The sequence below is a fragment of the Zootoca vivipara genome, chromosome 4, assembly GCF_963506605.1.
Source record: "Zootoca vivipara chromosome 4, rZooViv1.1, whole genome shotgun sequence".
Taxonomy (NCBI): Eukaryota; Metazoa; Chordata; class Lepidosauria; order Squamata; family Lacertidae; genus Zootoca; species Zootoca vivipara.
The window spans coordinates 78,734,779-78,758,233 of record NC_083279.1 but is presented as its reverse complement, the minus strand read 5'-3'; the positions used below and the strand labels follow the sequence as shown (position 1 = coordinate 78,758,233).

The following is a 23,455-nucleotide window of genomic DNA, read 5'->3' as shown; positions in this document are numbered from 1 at the left end:
TGGGACTCAAAGAACTGATTCTAAACATAAACATTAAATAAGAATAACACCAGTAAACAGTCTTGTCTAGACTAGGAATCTCACCAGCCAGCTGCTCTTCAATTCACACATTGATGTATCTATAAAGACAGTATTGATTTTTTAAAAAAGTGTAGCTGTATTGGTATTCTATAAACAGTATGATTACTTATCTCAAGTGGCAGTAAGATAGCTAGAGATTCCATAAGAACATATTTGGGGACACTGGAGAGATTTATTTACAATATGGCTTTGGAACAAAGCCCTGATTGGTCAGTCTTCCTCTTCTATTTTTTAAACAAGGCTCTAGTTTGTTCAGGTATACTATCTGTTATGCAGTCTGGAAGCAACATTTATTTGTTTCAGTTTTATCTTTACTTTTCTCCCAAAGGAGACCAGGGTTCCATGCACATAGCTCAACAGACCGTCAGAATAAAACATTGAAAACAATAACATAAAAACCCCATAAAGCAGTAAGTTAATGCACATTTCAGTCAGCAGAGTTACTTTGGAGGGCTCTCACCTGTGGCTCCTAGAAGCTGTCAGCATGCAGCAGCTACCACATCCCAGGAAATGGCTTCGACTGGCCAGTCAAACCAGATTAGGGTAGCCCTTGATGAGTTAGGGACTTCCCCTCCATGTGAAAACAGGCTCCAGCAAATTGAGTGGACGAGACCAATAGTGGATCCAATGGTCAAGAAGGTGGTTTCTGCATGTGCTGTAGAGGGGACACTCTACAGATAAGGAAAACTCTGATCCTAAACTTCTGCTGCCTTGAGGGATATCTTTGGGAGAAGAAAAGACAAGGAGTAAACCCTACACAAATCTGGAGTGGAGTCCCTAAAATGGTTGGATGGTGCCTTGTAAGCCTCCTTCCGACAACTCCTGCAGCAAGGCTGAGGTCTAATGCAGTGTTTCTCAACCAGTGTGCCTCCAGATGTTTTGGGATTACAACTCCCATCATTCCTGACCACTGGTCTTGCTAGCTAGGGATGATGGGAGTTGTAGTCCCAAAACATCTGGAGGCACACTGGTTGAGAAACACTGGTCTAATGTATTGTTTCCTTTGGCTTCCTTTGGGCCAAGAGGGAGTCTTGTCTGGGCAGCTTGTGCCCCGAGGTCACTTTGGTGCTGTTAACGCAGTGGTTTGACTTCATTCCTGGAGGTGCACTCCATTATTTCTCAAGACAAACGGATGCCAAGTAGTAGTAGTAATTTGAACCAGTGATCGGACTCTTACGTAGGGCTATTCTATGAGTTTTGAAGCTCAAAATTGTAACTCTATCTCTGTCTACAAGGGTATATTTCAAAATCACTTGTGCATACGACCCACTAAAAAGGTAAAGGGACCCCTGACAATTAGGTCCAGTCGCGGACGACTCTGGGGTTGTGGTGCTCATCTCGCTTTACTAGCCGAGGAAGCCGGTGTACAGCTTCTGGGTCATGTGGCCAGCATGACTAAGCCGCTTCTGGTGAACTAGAGCAGCACACGGAAACGCCGTTTACCTTCCTGCCAGAGTGGTACCTATTTATCTACTTGCACTTTGATGTGCTTTCAAACTGCTAGGTTGGCTGGAGCAGGGACTGAACAACCGGAGCTCACCCCGTTGTGGGGATTCAAACCGCCGACCTTCAGATCGGCAAGCCCTAGGCTCTGTGGTTTAACCCATAGCGCCTCCCATGTCCACTACTTAGCTGCTATATGTGGAAAAGTATAAAACTATGAGAATGTCTTTGGTAAAGATTTTAACTTGACTTTGACTGTAATGAGTAGAGCAGTGGAGTGACCTTGTAATTGTCTTTGTGAGTTATCAAATGGGTTTGTTGGACTGCTTCAGCTTATACACAGTTCAAAGGAGCAAAGAAAACAGGCATTTCAGCACCATGGCTAGCTCTGCAGTGTTCAAAGCAATCTGATGTGAATTATTTCTTAATCAACACTTTGATTATCATATCTAAGCTTCTTCACATTTCCTCCACCCTTGTAATGGCTCAAGCAGCATATTCCACAGCAGTGCTTCTATGCTTAGTGACAACATTTTTGAATGCAACGTGGAATAACATTGCACATGCAGGACAGGTTTATCTCTCTGATTTAGGCATGACAACCGCAGCCTGCTGCAAAATGCTACGGTTTAGAAGGCTGTTCCTTGTTCAGGATTCCAGCCACTCCATTCTACTTCACTCCTAGTTTTCCACTGCCCTCAATAGTTAGTCAACATTCTGTGACTTTCAAGCATGCCAGGCATGTATGGTTCATAAAAGGGCAACAAAAATCATCAAGCAGATAGCTCAACTTCCCTGGGACTTTTTATTTTAGACAAAAGGTTAGTGAGTGGTGACATGATTAAAGTTCATTGGCACTTTCACAGGTGCCACATAATACCCGTACCACATCTGTAAGAACTTTATCATTTAGGGCAGTGGCACTTTGGCACTCCCTGCCTATTGCTATCAGGCGGACACCTTCACTGTATTTTTTTCAGCTCCTGTTAAGACTTTATTACTCAGACAAGCCTAGACAGATGTTTAGCATGAATTTTAATTTCTTTTAGTTTATTCTATTGTGGTTTTAAATTTCTGTGTTTTAAATTATGTTTGTATTTTTTTAATGATAATTTTATGGTTTTATCTTTTTTTGCAAACTGCTTTGCAAAACAAGTGGTATATAAATGTTAATAAATAAATAGGTTTGCAAAATTATGCATGGCAAGGAGTGTTGGGTTTTTCCTTTAAGACTGATGTGGTCAATGGTGCTACACAGAGATGTGTGTTTGTAACCTTGATCTGAATATTAACACACCTGTGAGCTTTTGCTAATTTGAATAATTGAAGGTAGAGTTTGCTTACTGTAATGTGATTGGGTAATTGCCTATTTTGAATTCTGTATTTAAGCTACCCAAATGGTTCATGGGTGTGGTGGTGATGGATTGTGAAATGTGAGGAATGGAGTAGAGGAGTGTGTTGTATATAATTGTAAATATAAGCAAGCAAAGATACTGAAGATGACTTTGTTATTTCGTCGACCCTGCCACTGTTGCCACTCGGTTGGTGCGTATTGCCCAACAAGGAGAAGTGGACAAAGTTTTTTTCTCTCTCTCCTAATGCTAAAAATCAACATCCAATGAAGCCGAATATTGGAAGATCCTTCATGCAGCACATGGTTAAACCGTGGCACTTGCTCCCACAAGGAGGCAGTGGTGGCCACCCAACTTGGATGGCTTTAAACGAGGACAAATTCATGGAGAGGGATATCAATGGCTACTGGTCATGATAGCTATGCTCTGCCTCTATGGTCAGAGGCAATAATACTTCTGAATACCAGCTGCTGGAAGCCACAGGATGAAAGAGTGCTCCTGCGCTCCGGTCCTGCTTGAGGGTTTTCTATAGGCATCATGGTGGTCACTGTGGGAACAGAATGCTAGACTAGATGGTCTGCTAGCCTGATCTGGCAGTCTCTTCTTATGCTTTCATGGTCAGTTCTTGTTGGGCTATTTTTGAGGTTCCTCTACTTAGGGCTTTCTTCCCCCCCCCCATACAGTTTGTTTGTTTGTTTGTTGTACTTCTGCAAACCTCAGGGTTTTGGCAACCCAAGCAACAGTGCTCTCAATGTGCACACTGAAAACAGGGGGAATGCAGTGGTACCTCGACTTACGAACGACTCAACAACCGAATTTTTCAACTTACGAATGGGGGTAATAATGGCTGCGCGCTTATGAATGTCTCGACATCTGGGGGGAAACCGTGGCGGTTTTAGATAGGGTTGCTTCGACTTACGAATTTTTCCATTTCCAATGCATTCTTATGGGAAATCACGTTTCCAATGGTGTTTTTTGACTTACAAATTTTTCGACTTACGAAGGTGCCTTCGGAACGGATTAAATTCGTAAGTCGAGGCACCACTGTAAAAGCTAAATACTAAAGAACCTCCAAGTTCAAATGCAATATGCATCAGAAGGTGGTGGGGTCTCCTTACTAAATGTTTTTAAACAGAGGCTGGGTGGCCATCTGTCAGGGATTATTTAGCTGCGATTCCTGCATTGCAAGGGGCTAAACTAGAAGATCCTTGGGGTTCCTTCCAACCCTACAAGTCTATGATTTTAATCATACTAAGTAATGGTGACAACAGGGTGGATAAAAATCAATGATTTTTAAAAAAAAAATCAAAAAAATTGGATTTTTTTAATTTAAATCGGATTTTTTGATTTAAATCAATTTTTTTGATTTAAATTGGATTTTTTTAAATAAAATGCTTTTTGAGGAAAATATATTACCATCCAAAGGTTATTCCATCATGAAATAAAGATTAGTTTTTTTAATTATGTAGAATAAGGTTGTATATGTTTAATTTTTGGGGTAAATAAATTCCATTAATCCATTCACAATGTCATGCTCTTCCAGAGGTTTTTGTAAGATTATTGGGCAGTTTCTCCGCCTACAAGATATTATCACAGGTGCTTGGTTTACTTTTGCAGTTCTCAAAACTGAATTTGACTCAACAGAGATCACATGCCTCTTCTTCACAGCAAAAATGTTATAACATGAACAGAGTTGAGAAAAAGACCTTAATCCTATTGTTCTACAAACCTATGAATACAGAAACAACCCCTTCAGTGCTAAGTTTCAAGAAGTTCAGTGAATAGAATAGAAACAATATTTTTCTGATTGATTGGAGTGGACAGTATTTAAGTTTTTCATGTGTAGGCTGGGCTGACAGACTAAGTTTCTTAAAATATATATATTTTGTTTTTGTTTAGCCAAATTAGTTAACAAACATAGATGTTTGTTTAAGCAAATAACATATGCTATAATGTTATTGTTTCAGTTGAATAAATCTATTTAAATTGTTATTATTAAGGTAATGATTATTTTTCTCCTTCCTAAGTTCAACAGTAAAGTTGTCCAAATATGAATGATTAACCTATTAAACTGGAGATAAAAAACTAATATGAAAAGTTGTTATTCTAAAAATCTTCATCTACTTGCATATTAAAGTTATACCAGCAAGAATTAGTCTTTATGTAGAAAACTATGATTTAAATCAAGCCGTACTGACTAGTGATTTAAATCGTGATTTAAATCAGTTTGATTTAAATCAAATCCACCCTGGGTGACAAATAACATGGAAGGGACGTATGCCCTTCTTGTGAGCTTCCCAGAGGGAGCTGGCAGCCCACTGATGGAACAGTGATTTCAAATCAGATGGACCCTTGCTCAAATAAAAGCAGGGCACTTCTCAGGTTCTGAACATGGCAACATAAAATAGGTTTGTTACTTCCAAAAAAATGTGTAGCTAGGTAGTAATGCTATGTGCAAATGTCTTGGGACTGGAATGGATGACCTTTGCATTCTGCTTCACAACTAGTCTTTAGACAGTGTCTTATTCTGGATGCAATGGGCTGGGTCCAAAGAACAAGGAGTGAAAGGAAACAAAATTCTAGCATGGCTTCAGGAAAGCTTTAACGTGAGCTTCAGGCAACAATTTATGCGCTGCTAAAATGGGTGGTTCTACAGAAGTACTTATGTTTCTGAATGCCTCAAAGGTTGCGTACGTGGAAGAAATATTTAGATTTAGTTTTACTTCTGCAGCCTAGGAAGGTGAGTGAACATAGTAGGTGCTGTTTATATAGTCTAGGCGTGGCTTGCCATGGTTTCAGGAGGGACCCTTCTCCAGTCATACCTAGAGGTGCTAGGAATTGAGAAGGTAGCACCTCCTGTGTGCAAAGCATCAAGTCTGCCATTCAGCTATGGCTCCTCTCATCTAGCTTCAGATGTAAAACAGCATCTTGTATGTGTGGAAGGCACTTTCAGCTGGCAGGAGGGCACAAATAACATTAGCTCTGGATGGAAACCTGCAAGAGCTGGTCCTACACATCTTGTTTACACCCAAACAGAGTGGGTTATATAACTGCAGTTCACCCAATGCAAAATTTATACCAGTAAAACCCAAAGGGTTTAAATTTAAGGCAAATAACAACCCATTCCTAAAGCATACTCCCTGAATAAGCAAACAAAGCAAGGCATTTCAATCCACAGGCATCCATCGTAGTGTCTCCCCGGTATGACAATGATGCCACTTCTAATGCACGTGAGCCAGCGTGGTGTAGTGGTTAAGAGTGGTGGACTCATAATCTGGTGAACCGAGTTCGCTTCCCTGATCCTCCACATGCAGCTGCTGGGTGACCTTGGGCTAGTCACACTTTTCTGAAGTCTCAGCCTCACTCACCTCACAGGGTGTTTGTTGTTGGGGAGGAAGGGAAAGGAGATTGTTAGCCGCTTTGAGACTCCTTAAGGGGAGTGAAAGGTGGGATATAAAGTCCAAACTCTTCTTCTTCTTTTGAAGTATAGTGGTACTTGAGTTTAGGATGGTGATTCTACATGCATTTATTTGAAAGAAAGTGGCTCTGAATTAAATGGTACTCCACTGCAATTCAATTTTCAAAGACCCATGCTTAGGACCATAACCTATATTGGCTCAAATCCAGTTGTGGATTAGAACAGCATTGGTAGTCTTAAATTTGCCCAAAGTTGCATCATGACCATTTCTAATTTTAGGGTCCTTTAAAAATACCATCTCCCACCCACTCCATGTTGGAGGCATGTAAGGATAACAAGACTCTTGACACACAATCAATGGGGCAGAATCACTTCCTGAGCATCCAGAGTAAAGGTCAAAGAGATGAGCTATCAGTAATCTAGCTCAGAGATGGATTAGAGTCAAAAATAGTTGCAAGGAGGGACTTTCTAATGAAAGTGTATTTGTGTTCATGATGCAGCAGATCTAATAGTACACAGATCCTCATAAATAAGGACATAGATCCCAGTCATAAATAACAGAATAGTCCTGCTGGATCAGGCCAATGGCCCATATACTCTGGCATCCTGTTCTCACAGTGTCCAACCAGATGTTCATGGGAAACCCACAAGCACAGCAGCACTCTCCCCTGTGGTTTCCAGCAACTGGTATATAGAAGCATATCACCTCTGACTGTGGTGGTAGAACATATTCATTAGGGTTTAGTAGCTGTTGACAGCCTTTTACTCTATGAATTTGTCTATTCTCCAAGTTGCTGGCCACCACTGCCTCTTAAGAGAATTCCCCAGTTTAACTATGCTCTCTGTAAAGACGTACAGTACCTTCTTTTCTCCCCTGAATCTTCAGCTTCATTGGATGTCAGTCCGTTCTAGTGTTATGCAGAGAGATAATTTCCCTCCTTGTGCACTTTCTCTGAGCCATGCATCATTTTATACACTTCCATCATGTCACCTCTTAGTTGTCTTACTTGCACCAAAAAAGAGGAGGAGGGTAAGTTCAAGTTGTTCCATGTGTGCAATGCTTTAGGGAAAACTGCACAAGTTCATGCAACTCATATTTCTTCCCCCACTCCTCTGAAAGACTTCTTTACAAGATACGAGAGACCTATCCAACATCATGGGATGCGTCTTACAGCTTTGCAATGAGGGAGGGAGAAGTTCTGTTGTGTGCTGAATGAGTTCTGCAAGTATACCATTATTTAGCTGGATAAAACCATGTCTCTCTACAAGTGTGCATATTTGCATGTGTTACTAAGAATTCATGTAAATTTGTAAGAAATGGAAGCACTGTTCCTTATGCTGCCTACTACAACCTAGGTCCAATGAACTGGAATGGTTTGAGGGTTACAGCTAAAGAAAAGAGGCATTGCAGGCTCCATTTTTTAAGAAGGACATTCTCCTTCTCATTCAGCTTTTAAGAGATACGCAAATAAGTGACACATCTGTTTTGTTCTTGCACTTTTATTATTTTGTCAGGTATTGGTATAAGCTTTAAGGTCCAAGTATACAGCTTCTTTTGCATTTTTGTAATAAGCATACATCTTTCCCTTAACAGTTGATGGCATCTGATTCTCAGAAAACTTTCCACGGTCCAAAATTACATGTTTCATTTGTACACTGTGCAGAAGAGACTGTCTTACAACAAAATGTACAAAATGTACAAAAACGAAACATAAATCGTGCTTGCAAGTTACTTATCCATGGCACTATTCCACCATCAAATTAATTATTATTATTTTGAAAAAACTAATTGGAATGTGCTTAAATGTCTGAGCAACCTAAACATACTGCTTCTGTATTCGTTAAGCAACGTTCTGAGGTCAATGTAGAACTGGCGAACATAAATTAATAGTTCTCTAATGTAATCTCATGGCTAAACAAACAGTCTGTCTAAGTCAGGCCTCTGAAACAAATTTCAGTCGACCCCAAGAACCACATCCACTGTAAAGGTTAATGGGCAACAGTAAGCCATGTATAAAACATGCAAAAACTGCCTATAAAATTAATAAAACCAAATGGGCAGGGTATTCTATAAAAATATCCACTGCATATTTAAATCAAAACACTTACTCTATTTAAAGTACCTCCTGCCAGATGCCCAGGTTTCCAGTTACTTTTGCAACATAAAAAAGGATCGCTCATAGAGCAAATGGTTAACAAAAGATTATTTCAACAACTTCACAAAAACTGAAATCTCAATAAAGATCATACTGTTAACACAAACGATTACGTTTCTATATTACAGAAGTGCTTTATATAAGGGAATTATATAGAAAAATATAATCGCATGAGGCCTATTAGATTGATCTTCACCCTTACACTTGCCTTTTGAGAAGAGAGGTTCACTGCCACATGTAGTGAGGTCACTTCCAATTTTAAACTTGTTTTACACACACACACTCCTCATATTCAAAGTTAGTAAAATACCACCAGGCTCCCAATGGAGTACACAAATTCAAAATTGTGAGGAATTATCCACTGCCTGCAATGTTAAGCTACTACAGGTTGTCGACAAATTGGGCAAGTGGAATTCTCAGAAAGCCAGCGATCAATACAGTGAAAATGGAACTCATGCATACATGGCAACTGCCTTAGCTTGTTTCCTGAAACATATTCATTAATGCAAACACTACAGGTCTTGCTTATTTCACCCTCTTCTGCACCAAGATGCCCATAATTGCGAGTAGAAAGATTGTCAATTTGTTCTTTGGTTAACCCCCTCAAGTGGTCATTAGTACTTTCATCTAATAAAAGATAAGGTACAAGACGAAGGATGGGAAGCGTTCCACTTTCAACAAAACTGTTTGCATCTTGAAACTGTCGGTTACCTTGAGCTTCATTACTTTGATTGTAGTGTTGGGTCGCATTGGTTTCTCCATGCCATTCTCTGCTACCTTGTTCAGCAGGCCTGCTTCGAAGAGAAGCTTCACTGAACTCACCAATGCTGTTTAGAGTGTGTACATTAAACAGTTCTGACTGCATGTCTGCCGAGTGCTGACCACTCCTCTGAGCTTCGGATTCTGACTCGGTGCCCATTAAGGAACTTAGCTCTCCAAACCCAGTCATAATTTGCCTTAGAATTGATCTAAGAGCCGCCGATGAAGATTCCCCGAGCCCAATTTCAGATATCCTACGAAGGGGTATCCGTATGGTGCTAACATATGTCCGTATGCCCGCATGTTCAGATCGTGAAACAGTCTGACGAAAACCCTCCCTATCGCTTTCAAAACTGACCGCATTGTCTGCCATGCCTGCTCTCGAACGAGTTCTAGTAGCAATGCTGTCTTGGTCTCTATTTTCTCCAGTACGAATTCTTCTCACCTGAAGGTCTAATGTAATAATAGGAAGTCTTCTAGGTGCAGTTGTGGGTCTGGTAGATTCCTCCTCTTCCAATGTTATGCCCAGTGTTGGCACTTGGTCCTCACCTTGCTCAGGAGGAGGCTGGGCTGTTTGTGCCTGGCCAGACCTTCTAGGGATTTGCTGTGCATTCATACGTTGCCTTCTTTCCAAATGGGACTGAAACTGACTGCTGAATGTTGATCTTAGTCTTAAAACTTCTGGCCTTTGCCTTGCATTCCTCCGAGTTCTAGCTCTCCTTCTGTGAACTGTCACTGACGAGACTCTGTGAACTCTCCTTTGCCTAATAATGTTGTGTTCATTGTCATCTAAGACGTTGTTGTGTGCTGCAAGGCCAGCTGAGCTTCTGTTTCTGAGTCTGCCCGGGAATAACTGAGTTGCTACTTCGGCATTTTGTGTCACTGAGCCACTAACGTTGCCAGCGCTTGACGAGGCAACCGCACGACCAACAGTCTCTCTCAATGTCCTGCTCCTTGTTCGGCTGGCTATGGGACTTTCTTCTATCAGAGACCTATTCTCTACCTGCCTTCCATTGGGATCACCGAGAAGGTAGCCGTTAAATTCTTCCCCAGGAGCGTCAACACTGTTATGTTCGTGATTTATATTTATTTCGAGACTAAACCGAAATTCCCCGCTACTCGGGTTTGCTCGGCTTACAGCCCTCCAAGTCTGGTTCCCACTCTGTCCACTATGGCTGGAATTTCCTGTACGGTGGAATGTGCTCAGCCACTCTAGCAGCGAGCTGTTAGTTGAATTTTCCCCAACAGTTTCTGCATCTGTAAGTAGTTTTTTTAAAAAAAGAAAGAAGACAGTTTTCATGACTCGCTTCACTTAAGACAAAGCAGCTAACTGCAATTGTCACGTGACACCTAGAATACATGCTGGCCTGAACAGTCAGTCATAGGATCATCTATCACACAGAGCTCTCATTCTGCTTCCCTTACAAATGCTATGAAATCTAAAAGTCAACCACCCAGTAAAGAGGTCAACTATGTTTGAAGAGTTATATTATTTGCAGCTTAAAGATGTCTATCAAAAGCCTAATCTGATGCACTAGTCTCCCCACAACTTCTCTTGTGTATCTAAGAGCTGTGTACAACCTCTGTCTACCCTTCATGTAAAAAAAAAAAACCAAAAAACTGTCTCCCATCCCAAATCTATAGCATTTTCTGCTTCCGCTAGCCTAGAAATGTTAGGCATACATAATTATCTTTCATAGCTTTGATGCTACAATTTAGACCCAGCAAACAAGCCACATAATTTATACCTAGCTGTTTGTGTGTGCGGGCACATGTGTACATAACTGTGCACATTTCAGTCATATTGTGTACTGTTTGGACACGTGATCTCAGTAATGCACGAATGAGCACTTTTAGAAATTCCAAATACTGTAAACAGAACTCTTTTATGTTAGTGGGATTTCACCTACTAGTTTCTAGGTTCAAAACCCCAAGGCACATAACTGAATAGGTGAAATTGAGGGGGGCGGGAATCACATAAGCAACTGAGTCCCAGTCTTGGAAGCAAAAATGAAAAGCTTTGGAAGAGCAAGCCATGCCTTGACGAAAATAGGGAAGTCCAAGTTGTCCTGGTGGTATCTGGTACAAATAAATGTACCAATTACAAGTGGGGAAGTAATTAAAATTGATAGGAAAACTGTATGGAAGGTCATAGGAGAGGAGAATAGTATCTGGAGTTAGCAGCCCACAGCAGAGGAAGAAAGAATGTTATGAATCCAGCCTGTTTCAAATCGAATTCTTCTTCAGGGGCACTCTTAAAAACAACCAATTTTGGTCTTACAGTATTATCAGAATTATTTTGCAACCAAGTTGGGTGTGTAAAGGCTGAAACTGGTTGTGCCTAAAACAAGATGTACTAACTCTGTGCATTCTAGTTTCATCTAATACTGCAGGTGGAAAGTGTTTTCATATAATGACAGCAAAGGGCCACAGATTACATCTTGAATAAGTAGCCAAAAATATTTGCACTACCCAGCAGAAGTATAGCACCTCTGTGCCTTTCACTTCTCAGTAATCAAGTGGAGCTTCCTCCTTTCACAGGATTAAACAACATCTTGATACAAAAAGCACAGGTAGCTTTACTCACCAAAAGTCTGATTTCCGGCAGGTATCTTTCTTTGTCCTTATATTAAACACTGCCCTCACCTCTCTGCGAAGTGCACTATATGCAGCCACAGAGCACAGACTCTCTTGCCTAGAAATCCTGCTCTAGTTTTCCTTAACTCCCATGCAGCAGCTCTGCACAATTAAAATACTGCCCTTTCTCCATCTGTCTACCTCCCTTTCCTTGGACAAGGTCGTTGCAATAGGGTTTGTTGGCTGCTGATTTTGACAAATACTAATTTTGCTAAGGTATCTAAAGAGCCTGCACCTGCCAGAAGTTAATCAAGAGATTACTATATTAAAATGACAGCTTACCTCCGACAGTACCTCCTTCCCAGTCTCTATTTTCTCCGTCAGAATGGGATGCCAAATGCTCCTTTGCACCTTGCAAACGTTGCTGCAGCTCATCTGCTGTTATTTCTCCTGAAATAGCAATATGGCCAGTTTATTTATTGGTTCAGATACTGGTTGAAGACATAGAAGCAAATAGAGCAGCTATTCTTATTTTTAGCTAATAAAAGCAACATAGGAGTTATCCTGGCATGACCAGTAGCAGAATTATAAGCATGCACTAGACACAAGGTTCTGCATTTTGACAATGCAGTTTTGATACAGCAATCCAAAACACTGGCTGGGAGTAACATCCAAAGCCCTGCCACTTGTGCTGGCCAGGGCAGAAGGTGGCAGTGGTGGTTTTCTAAATATTTTTGCTGCTCTAGTTTTAGGCTGGCACTGTAAAGGGACCCTGACTAGGCCCTTCTTTAGGAAGTGGCCTGGCTTTGGATTCAGCAGATCCATTGCTGGCCCTTCTCAGCCACTATAATGCATCATTTTGGGGCCTTTGCAATGGTTTTCACAGGCAGCAGTATGCACTCCACCACATTCAGCAATTGGGCTGGGGGGTGTTGGCTGCAGGGGTGGCCCCATGCACCAATAAAGCCCAGTAGTGGGACACCTCTTCCTAATCCTAAACCCATTTAACAGCGCAGATCAGGGGTTTGGATTGCTGTGCCTAGCACTGACCAAAATGTAATGATTCTAGAATCAAGTTTAAGAAACTGATATCTAATATTTTGTGTTTCCTCTGTTTTGCATGAACCTAGACGTTGTGAGCGAAAAAATGAAAGAACAAGGACCTAACTTGCAATACACATTTTTAAAAAGCATTTCTATGTTTCCAAAGCACATGAGGAACAAATTCTACCCATAATTATGTTTATCTACCCATTGCTTCATACCAAGTTTATTATACATTTTCAAAATGGTGGATTAAAAAAGCTGCATTCGATTTGTACTATGTTAACAGTAAAGCTGTATTATAAGTAAGAATTCTATTAGATTTTAAGTACCAGAAGTCAAGCCTCACCTGGAGTCCCCAGAAGGTTGTGATCTCTCATTAACCTGTAGTCTTCATCACTGAGCTCATTAATAAATTGGTAATAGGCTTCCTCTCTATTAAGGCGTTCCTGTTGCCACTGTCGCTCATCTTCACCACTATGGCTTTGAGATGTGTTCTGGCCACCATCTTCCCCTGAGTAAGAACTAGAGCAGTCCATTCTGGGAACACCAGACTGTTGTAAAATGGAACGAAAAATAAAGTTATCTGGGCTGTGTGTTCCAAAATTGTTGGTGTGTGTTTGATTCAGCTCCTATATGTGTACTCAATATCATATACCGTTATTTACTGTAGTCAATTCCTGGCTGCTAGGATGGCTGAGGTTGCAATTCAACGCACATTAAGTGTGGAGTCAGTTCTACTGAAACAATATAACTTACTTCCAAGTAGAAAAGCATAGGGTCATGTGAGGGACAGGGGATATCGGGAGGTCCCTCCCATCTTGAGATCCAGCCCATCTCCGAGCGCTGGGGAAAGCAGGGAGAGTTCCGACTCAAGTGGAGAAGCAGGAAGTGGTGTCCGAGGCTCAGGCAAGGTAGCAGAGCCACTGCCCAAGGTGGGACAGGAAGGGGGGAGCAAGGGGGGAAGGCCAATCCCACCGACTCCGGAATTGCGCAAGAAACGTCGGGGGAAGAGGCTGGGTCTCCCCAAGCTTTTATGCTGGAGGAGAATGCGCCAACCTCCATTCGGAGGTTCTGAAGAAGACCGATAAGATGTGTTAATCTCTGTAAATAGCACTGCTTTTAGCACTGTAAATACACAGCACCAATAAAACAATAAAATGCAGAGCTGTGTGGAGTCGTTTCTCTGAAGTAGCCCACGCAGGCCACTGTGACAGATCAGCTTGTACGTCTGGGGTTAAATCTTACTCCAATGCATTTATCTTGTCAGGTTACTACTTCAAGTATCCAAGAGGTTACAGCCACTATGCTACATGTATTTATGGTACAAATTATGCAGGAAATGGCAGGAAAGAGCATTAGGTTCATCTGGGTCTCTGTCGCTAAATATAACATGCAAGAGAGTAAATTTAAGCATGCTTCAAATGGAGGCCGGCCAACATATGGTTCTCCAGTGACTGACTGACCTCTTACAATTGCCCTTTTGTGCAGATTGGTATCATACATAAAAACATACGTACTTTTAAGAACTGTGAAAATCCTATACTAAGCAGTGGCCATCACTTACTCTCAACAACCTAAATAACTGCCCAGAGACAGTTCATTAGCATGTTGGGGTAGAGCTGATTACAATGATAGGAGCAAAGCAATCATGAGTCCTTTAGCACAGAGCATATGTTTTGATGCAGAAGGTCCCAGATTCAATCTGCAGCATCTCCTACGGTAGGTAGGAGTGGAAGCGACCCCTGTCTGAAATCCTGGAGACCTGCAGTCAGTCAGTGTAGACAAGACTGAAGTAGATGGGCCAATGTTCTGCCCCAGCATTAAGGCAGCTTACCTTTTACTTACTTATGATGGTTAACACTCAGGCATCTAATAGCAAAAAAAAGTACTAGGAAGTGGATTTGAATGAAGAATCAACAGTAAGAGTGGAAGCAAAGTTCTCACATTAATTATTTCCTTTTCCCTCAACCCTGCTAGGCGGTGGAAGTGATACAGATCTCTAGCAAGGTGTGATGTTGAGAATCTTATCAGATAATTCCAGTCTTCATTTTTTTCCAGTGCTCTTTGAACAGGCAGGGTGAATGTTACGCAAATCCTGTATGAGAAGGTAAAAGAAACATGTAGAATAATCTACGGTAACAAGCAAAAATCATTGGCTCGGATTTTAATAAATAACCCACCAACTTTCCAACCCCTTCACAGCTGCTTCCCTCTCATAATGTCTATAGGTCCACTGTCTCTGAAGTCCACTGACTTTAACTGGACAGAGAAACATTCATCAATGGAACATTGTCCAGCAAGAAGGTGCAATGGAAGCATTTGTAACTTAAATTTCTGCAAGTCTCGCAATAGCTAAAGGCAAGGAACCCATCATGGGGGGGGGGGGAGATAAACTGGAGGTTCATCATCCATAAAGTACAGCACAGCTTTTAAAGGACCTTTTAAACACCTATACCCATACACATGGATATCCTTTTTAAACAATTCCTCATTTACTCCAACTTTGCTACCCCTTTCCTGCATAATATCTTTATGGGTTATGCCTGGCAATGCTGGTCCATATGTAACCACCGTTCTTCAACCCACCATGGCAAGCCAAACTCGACAGGGTAATGGCATCTAGTCAATTGCACAAACATGCTCCCACCCCGGCGTGGTGGTTCTCGGGGCACCTTTCAGACATTTACGGCAACATAAATTTGAGCTGCTAAGGTGCCACAAAGCTTTTGAATTAAAGCCAGCCCCTCCCCCCAACACGTCTTTGCCAAGCCCCCCTGGAGTTTTGGCCGGAGGCGCTGAGCTCCTCCCTCCGACCCAGCCACATTTAAGAGCCTTGGACGAGGAGGGGGGTGGGGCGACTCCCAGCCAGCCACCTGCTGGAAAGACGCTACGGGGTCCGCTCCGGTTCCCGAGCAGCAACCGCCGGAGCCCGTTAGGCCGGAGCCCGGGCTAGGGTATAACGGCCGGTTGCTGGGAGACCAGGGTAAGCCTAGGCAGCGGCGCCCACATAAACCCCTCTTCGCCCCTGGCAGCTAAGAGGAAAGTATCCTCCGACCGATTGCTTTCTGTAATAAAAACGCGCCCCCGCCCGTCCCGCCTTTCCTCGGCAGTGGCTACCAGCAAGAAACCGACAACCCGGCCAACTGCAAGGCACCGAGGTGCACCGGCAACAGCGGACCGCCGGCTGCTGGTGCCTCGGCTCACAGTTCCGCCAAGAAACGCGCAGGCGCGGAAGCACGCCTCTTCCCCCGCCCCTTCCATGCAGCGCGAGAGCGCATCCCTTGGGAAACGAGCTGGCTGCCCGATCCCCGGGTGGCTTCTCCGGGGCGCAGGAAAGCTGCGTGGCCGCACAGGGAGAGCGATCAAAGGGAAAGCGGGTCGGGTGGGCAAGTTCTGGGGGTCCGAGCGCCACAGGAGGGCGTGTTGGGACCGACCATTGGGGTCTCTGGGGCCAACGAGCTGAGCCCTCTCTCTGGGCAACTGAAGCATAGGCTGCTACCGGGCACGATCGTATCCAGCGCTTTACCCAAATAGAGAGCGTCGAGTTTAAAGCAGAGGTAGACAGTGTGTTTCCCTCCAGATGTTGCTGCACTTCCAACTCCCAACATCCCCAGCCAGGCAGGGATACTGCGAGATTTAGTCCAAACACGTCTGGAAGGTGTCAGGTTTCTCAGCACAGAGTAATCCACAGGAGCGGCTGCAGGTGTGGTGGGAGTGGTTATATGCAAGTTGCGCTAGCTCCAGAGAGGAGCTGTTGCCTTTCTCTCTCTCTCTTGGGAAGTACAGCAGACAGTATTGGGTCTACACATAGAAAGCTGCCAGGCAGAATACACCTTACTGAACTAGATTGGCCAGTGGGTCTGACTGAGTATAAAGCATCTTTCTACACTCCCAAGACAAGCTCCTTAGGGAAAAAATGCATTGGCTACCATCCCAAATAGGTAGGCCCAGAAACTTTTGAGATGAAAAAGATAATATGTGCTGATAAATATTGATGGTTTTCTGCCTTTTAACGGAACTCCGAAATCTGCCATGAGATGGCCTGCCTCACTGCACCCATTATGCAGTGGGCTTTTATATAACCAAAGTTAAAGAGAATTTGCAGCAAAACTGATGTAAAGGATTCACACACTCTGCTACCACAAAATGCAGCTGTGGGATTTTTTTGGGTGTGCATTATGCCTTCCAGGTCACATCAGTCAGTCAAGTCACATGTGCACACTTGTAATTTCCCATCATTCCTGAAGACAGATACAAAATGAAAGCTATTTACCCCAGCAATCTGCATATGAACAGTATAGAATTAGAAAGCTGCCTGCTAGACAATAGGAATTCATATGTGCACACATATAGGTGTTCTATGGGAGACAATGGGGACAGTGGAGGGAAATACACTCTTTATAGTGGATGAACATAGAAATTCACTGAAACACATAATTCACCTGTCCTTCAATCTGACGTCAATAACTGTGGGTGGTATCCAACTAACTTGTTCCATCAGTGCAGGAAAATCTTCTTGTGCAACAGAACTTCCCCTACTCTCCTGCCCCTATGTGCCTTGCAAATATGTTTTGGGGGTTCCCATAACCCTCTGGAGCAAATTTGGGAATGGTGCTAGACATGTGATGCACAAACAAACAAACAAATTCTTGTGTTGATGGAATGAGTTAGTTGGATAATGCCCCATGGATTTAGGCCTAAGGCAGATCCTAGTTCTCACTTTCTTCCAAATGATGTCAACCTTTGAACAGCAACACTATGCAGACCTATGTATGTATAGGACCCTTTGAACTCAGTGGGGCTAACTTTTTAATAAACATGCAAAGAAATAGATTGTGAGACTCTTCCTGGGTCACATCTTCCTGGTCTTGGGCAGCAAATTCTAGTAATAGTCATTTTATAGAATTATGGGTAGTCTCCTGCCTCACAGTTTGTTTCCACAAACCAAAATATATCTTACTTGGGCATTAAGATTTTAATTCCACAATTGTATATTCTCGAATATAATCAATTATGCTGCTTTAGTCTAAGCAATTGTCCCCTCCACTTCACAATCTATTACTATTCTTCCATCAAACTCAATTTGCTCTGCAACCAGCTTTCACAAAGCCATTACTGTACCTTTTCTTCAAAGCAATCAAAACAATTCCCTCTCCCCCAAACTCATACAGTAATAGATCATGTGAAACAGTATTAGAGCATTAGAAGAGAATGCATAGTTGAAACCATTTTAGGCATACAGTTGTTTTATTCTCTCAGGTTCACATTGGATTAATTACTAAATACTTAGTCTGCAGATAAATAAAACTGGTTGCTCTCTCTCTCCACTTCACAAAACCACCCTTTGCTTGGAAAATTCATATAAATCGGCTAAAGAGGGCAGCAGATTTCAAATAATGCTGAATTTGCTGCAGTGATCTGTTAAATTGATACAAATTTAATCTGAGCACTGTTCCAATGTACTGAAATAATAAAGGACAGTGACTCAATTGTAGGCTGTTAAATGAGATGCTTACTGAAAAGCCCTGTAACTCTCTTCTAAATGCAATAATCAATTATGAAAAGATCTATATTGAAATATTGTGTACAGTAAATTCATTTTATGGTGTGAACTTTTCTGCATGGCAGAAGTGCCATTTTGATGGGAGGGGGACAATATTCACTACAAGGTTCAAGTTCTGCTACTTAGCTACATTCAGCTGCAGACTGAGAAGAGGGCCTGAAGTTCAGTGGAGCAGCATAGAATTTTCATGCAAAAGATCTCACGTTCCATCCCACTTTAAGGGGAAGGGTCATAGTTCAACAACAGGGCATCTGTCTCATGTACTGGAGGTCCCATGTTCAATTTGCAGCATCTTAGTGGGGCTAGGAATGTCCCTGGTCTGAAACCCTGGAGAGGGTTCTGAAATAACGAAAGCAGTGTGTCTTTTAAAGGTTTTTGTTGTAGACTCTTTCAATAACATATCATACTTGTTTCAACACTATCACTAAGAGTCAAAAAGTCACCTTTTCTCCCCAAGCTAGCTTCATCTAGAAATAGCCATCACCTTTACTAGACAATTCTGTTAGATTTATTATCAATGGTCTCCGATATACAGTGCCCAACTCTGATCTTAAACAGATTGTTAATTAATTCAGGCACCACAAGATTTGAAGCATGGGCAGTTCACATGGCTGCTCTTTGGGACTTTTCATTCCCAATAAGTACTTTGGGGTATTCACAGAATTATAGAATCGTAGAGCTGGAAGGGACCCCAAGGATCATCTAGTCCAGGCTTCCCCAAACTTCGACCCTCCAGATGTTTTGGACTACAATTCCCATCTTCCCCAACACTGGCCTGTTAGCTAGGGATCATGGGAGTTGTAGGCCAAAACATCTGGAGGGCCGCAGTTTGGGGATGCCTGATTCTAGTCCAACTCCCTGCAATGCAGGAATCTCAACTAGATCATAGATCCAACCTCTGCTTTAAAAAAATACAAGGAAGGATAGTCTTCCACCTCTTGTGGGAGTCTGTTCTACTGTCAAACAGATTTTACTCTCAGAAAGTTCTTTCTTATGTTTAGTTGGAATTTCCTTCTTGTAACTAGGTTCAGTTTCTAGCCTCCAGAGCAGGAGAAATAAGCTTGCTCCATCTTCCATCTCATCTTTACCAGGCTAAACATACCCAATTCCCTCAACTGTTCCTCGTAAGGCTTGGTTTCCATATTCTGGTCATCTTGGTCACCCTCCTCTGCACACATTCCAGCTTGTCAACATCCTTCTTAAATTGTGGTGCCCAGAATTGGCCACAGTATTCCAGGTGTGGTCTGACCAAGGCAAAGTAGAACAGGACTGTGGTTTCTCTTGATTGAGTCAGTATACTTCTGTTGATTCAGCCTAGAATAGCATTAGCTTTTTTGCTGCTGCATCACACAGTTGACTCATGTTAAGCTTGTGGTCTACTAAGACTCCTAGATCTTTTCAACATGTACTACTGGCATTCCAGGTCTGGAAGAGACAATAAAGCAGCCATCTAAGGAACTAAAGGAGGGGATCTTCAAGCAGAGTTTAACACTACCACTGCGAATGTTTACACATCAAGGTTTGTTTGCTTGTTTTAAAAGTAAGGCACAGTTACAGAAGTTGGCTCTAAAGTTAGCAGCCCATGTGAAACATTGCATGTACCTGTATATTTAATAAGTCTCATGAGACTCTCAGCTGGATACCTAGATATGTATCCAGAATGCTCAGACCTATGGCAACATGGTACTTTCTCAACTGATTTAACCACAGTGATATGGGAAAATCTGTCAGCAGTGATAGACAAAAAGGTCTCTGTTTGGCTAGTGTCATGGAGCTGGTTCGCATGACACTGTAAGCCAAACTATGGACGAGATACCGGTAGCACCAGCGTGCCCATGCTTGGAGGAGCCCACATCTGTTTTGCTCCTTTTCACTGCCAAACTAAGGCAAACTGCTTAAGTGCTCTCCTCACTAACCATAAGCTGTAGCCAAAATGGCTTCAAGACATCCTGGTTCAGTCAAACCTCTCAGGGAGCCCACATATTCATGCAGTCTTGCTATAACGCTTGCTTTCTCGTGCAAAGTAGGTCGGCAGTGGCCTTAAACTGTCTCTGGGTGGAGCTAGGAGTCCACCATTACTATCCTGCCCACGTTTAGGAGGGATAATAAAGCTCTGCCTGCGTCAACGCCAAGGGTGGGGCCTTCCAGCTGTTTTGGGGGACCGACCCAACTCCCATCAGCCTAAGGGATGAAGAGAGTGGTAGTTCAGCAACATCTGACGGCTCACGGGTTCGACACAAGCGGCTCTACACCGCCCCACAGCAGCCCTGGGAGTGTCAGGGCTTTGCTGCCTTCCCCCACTCCACACATTACGTCTTCCGGTTTAAAAACAATATGCATTTCAACAACACAAAGCAACCCCGTGATATAATAACGCTAACAAATAAAGGCCGTCAGGTCAACCTTGGAAAATGCTGCTGCACCTGCTGGTGTAGTCTCATATGTGCTGCATTTAGTAGTTCTCCTTCAAGGCATTTCCTTATTGCCGCCCGTCCGCACTCCAGAGCCAACTCCAACCTTTCCTTCCTTCCTCCCCAAAACGCGTTTCCTCGGAGATGGCGCATCAATCGCGAACCCGCCCGAGGACTTAAATTCCTATCACGCGCCAAGCCCACATCCGGCGACCCTCTGACTACAACTCCCGGCATGCTCATTTATCGCGCAGGCCGCCTATGGGCCCGTCCCACTTTGGTCTCTGTTCGCTACACCTGCCCAAGCCTTTCGGCTGGTGGCCGCCGAGGAGCGGTGCATGCCGGGGGAAGGGAACTGAGGTGAGGAGACGTGCGAAGAGGGGGCGTGGCATGAGAGCCGGTTGGATTCCACGTGGTACGCTTTCTAGTACCGAGAGAGATACCAAAGGAAAGGGGCGGAGAACGTGGGGGTGGGGAGAGAGAGCGCGCGTAGGCTTTGCGACGCTCTTGTTTTGCAGCAGCGTGGTCAGGCGCGGCTGCCGTATTCCGAGGTGCGAGATACCGGCTGTGTGTTATTCTGTGTGTGTGGTGCGCGCGCGAGCGACTCGCCTGTTGGGCTCTTCAGGCGGCTGAGGGAAGCGGCCGCCGCCAAAGCAGCAGCAGCAGCAGCAGCCTCCCCACACAAGGCACCGGCTCGCTCCCCGTCCTCGCGCACGCGGCAGCCGCCCTCCCCCTCCCTCGCCTTCACCTGGATGGTCCGCGTCGCGGCGGCGGGGCCTCCTCCTTCTCCCTCACCCTCTCCTCCTCCTCCCTGGTGCTTGTGGCGGCGGCGGCGGGCGGGGGCTCCTCACGGCCGGGTGTCGTCTGAGGAGGCGTCGGCGGGCGCGGGCGCTGAATGAAGATGGACTATGACTTCAAGGTGAAGCTGACCGGGGAGCGCGAGCGCGTGGAGGACCTCTTCGAGTACGAGGGCTGCAAGGTGGGCAGGGGCACCTACGGGCACGTCTACAAGGCCAAGCGGAAAGACGGGTGAGTGGACACACGCACACAGAGACAGAGCCTAAATTCAGTGGTGCAGTGACCATAACGCGAAAGGAAAACCCGGGAATGCCGCTGCAACGGAGCGTCAAACGGTGCAGCCCATTTAGCTTGGGGTGGACTCCGGGCGGGTGGGCAGTTTGCCATTATGGTGGCCTCAGCCCACGGAGGGGTGTGTGTCTCTTATTCTTCCCTTTCCCCGCCCCGGTCACTGCTTTCCGTTTCCCTCAAATGCCTTTCTTCCCTTTCTCTTCCCCCCACCCCCCGCGGTCTTTTTCCTCCTCCTCGGAGCCGCCCCTGAGGGCTTTCCCGTCTGCCACGCTGTCTGCCTTTGCTGAGAGAGCGCTTCGGGTGGATGGGGGGCTGCGTGAAACTCTTCCCCCTCCCCGGCGCCTTCTTGGCTTTTGTGAGGAGGAGATCCCACTTGGGCAGTTCCCTAAAAGTCTGTTCACGGCAAGCGTCTCTTCCTTGTGATGGCGTGTGTTTAAAGAGCCTAACAGGCTAACGGCGGGGTTTTTTTTGGACTGGAGCCCTTTTATATATACAGTACTGCATATAAAGACAATGAGGAATGCTGTAGTCCCTGGAAGCTCGTGCCACAGCGACTCTATTAGGTTTTAGGGTAGAGTAAGGGCACATGTGTGGCCCTCCAGATGTTGTGAGCTTTTCCAATGGTCTGGGATGGTGGGAACTGTAGTGCCCCACCATCACTAGGGTGTCACAAGACTGCTCTTTCTGTCTAGGAAATATAAGAAGCTGCTTTATGCCATATTAGACTATTTCATACATATTGTTAGCTCTGACTGGCGACATCTCTCCAGGCGCTCTGGCAAAGAAATGTTTCCCGTCAGCTCATGCTGATGAATTTTAAAACTGGAGATGCCACGGACCTGAGTGCAACTGCAGGAAAGGCACAGGCGTCTTCACCCCTACCCCCTGGCAACTCTTGCTGCATCTCTGTGCACACACCATGTGTTTTGTATTACTTCCCATTTCTTTTCTAATTATCTTCCTCTTCTTTTTGCCTCCTTAATCCCTCCTTCCTTCCCTATCTTTTTGTCTGTCACCTCATGTTTCATTACTAATTGCTTCTTTGTCCCTCATACTCCATTTATTTATTCATCTATTTTTCAATGTGATTGGTCCCAGCACTTCTACTTCAGTTTAATCACTTAAGAATAGTTATCACCTAGAGGCTTTTTGTCTTCCCCTCCCACCACTTTAGAATTGCTTTCCCACAGGCAAGTTTGCATATGGAAAGGGGTGAGGCACTGATTTTCTAATAATCAGACTAGGTGAAGTCTAAAATATGGCAATGGGTAACTGATCCTTAAATAATCTTAGAACATGCCTGTCTCTTCCTGCTTATCTTTGTGGAGTTATGTCTGTGGCTTTCTCCTAAACAGTGCCTCTTGTCTCTCATTCCACGATTAGCACATTCTTGAGTTAATACCTGGCCATCTTAGTAACTGTGGTTTTTTTTTTTAGCAGTTCTCATCTTGTACCTTACAAAACATCCTATTATATTAGATACAATAAGTGACAGCCAGCATGCATCCAGTTGTAGAAATCCTCTTGTGTAATCTTTTGAAACAGAGCTCTCTCAGTTA

The 23,455-nt window shown here is 43.8% G+C and overlaps 2 protein-coding genes across 8 annotated transcripts in view; one reads left to right on the top strand and one right to left on the bottom strand.

Moving 5' to 3' along the window:
* Nucleotides 1-5,200: 5,200 nt before the first annotated feature.
* On the bottom strand, nucleotides 5,201-21,621 carry RNF6 (ring finger protein 6). Of its 6 annotated transcripts, none has more exons than XM_035116036.2 (5): nucleotides 20,800-21,099; nucleotides 14,778-14,928; nucleotides 13,180-13,384; nucleotides 12,129-12,236; nucleotides 5,201-10,466 (listed from the first exon to the last, which is right to left on the bottom strand). In XM_035116036.2, the coding sequence occupies exons 1-5, from the start codon at nucleotides 21,048-21,050 to the stop codon at nucleotides 8,824-8,826; spliced, it is 2,358 nt and encodes a 785-aa protein (XP_034971927.2). In that variant the 5' UTR covers nucleotides 21,051-21,099; the 3' UTR covers nucleotides 5,201-8,823. The 6 variants fall into 6 exon arrangements, with proteins under 6 accessions (XP_034971927.2, XP_034971928.2, XP_034971932.2 ...); XM_035116041.2 differs by lacking the exon at nucleotides 20,800-21,099 and adding an exon at nucleotides 15,420-20,793 and having other exon boundaries at nucleotides 5,202-10,466; XM_060273820.1 differs by lacking the exon at nucleotides 20,800-21,099 and adding an exon at nucleotides 21,603-21,621 and having other exon boundaries at nucleotides 5,203-10,466.
* CDK8 (cyclin dependent kinase 8) overlaps nucleotides 21,321-23,455 on the top strand; it is a 43,915-nt gene continuing 41,780 nt past the window's right edge. The window contains exon 1 of one of the 2 annotated variants that reach the window (XM_035115224.2): nucleotides 21,321-21,836. In XM_035115224.2, coding sequence (XP_034971115.1) covers nucleotides 21,703-21,836 — 134 coding nt within the window. In that variant the 5' untranslated portion in view covers nucleotides 21,321-21,702. The remainder of the gene's footprint in view (nucleotides 21,837-23,455) is intronic. The other variant, XM_035115223.2, reaches the window with a different exon arrangement.

Excerpts from the sequence above, each read along its gene's own strand:
- RNF6 (XM_035116036.2), bottom strand. The coding sequence starts at position 21,050 with ATGAGCATGCCGGGAGTTGTAGTCAGAGGGTCGCCGGATGTGGGCTTG. Across the intron at positions 13,385-14,777 it reads GGGAAAAGGAAATAATTAAT|TCTGGTGTTCCCAGAATGGA; the intron begins GTGAGAACTTTG and ends ATTTTACAACAG. Across the intron at positions 12,237-13,179 it reads CAACCTTCTGGGGACTCCAG|GAGAAATAACAGCAGATGAG; the intron begins GTGAGGCTTGAC and ends TTGCTATTTCAG.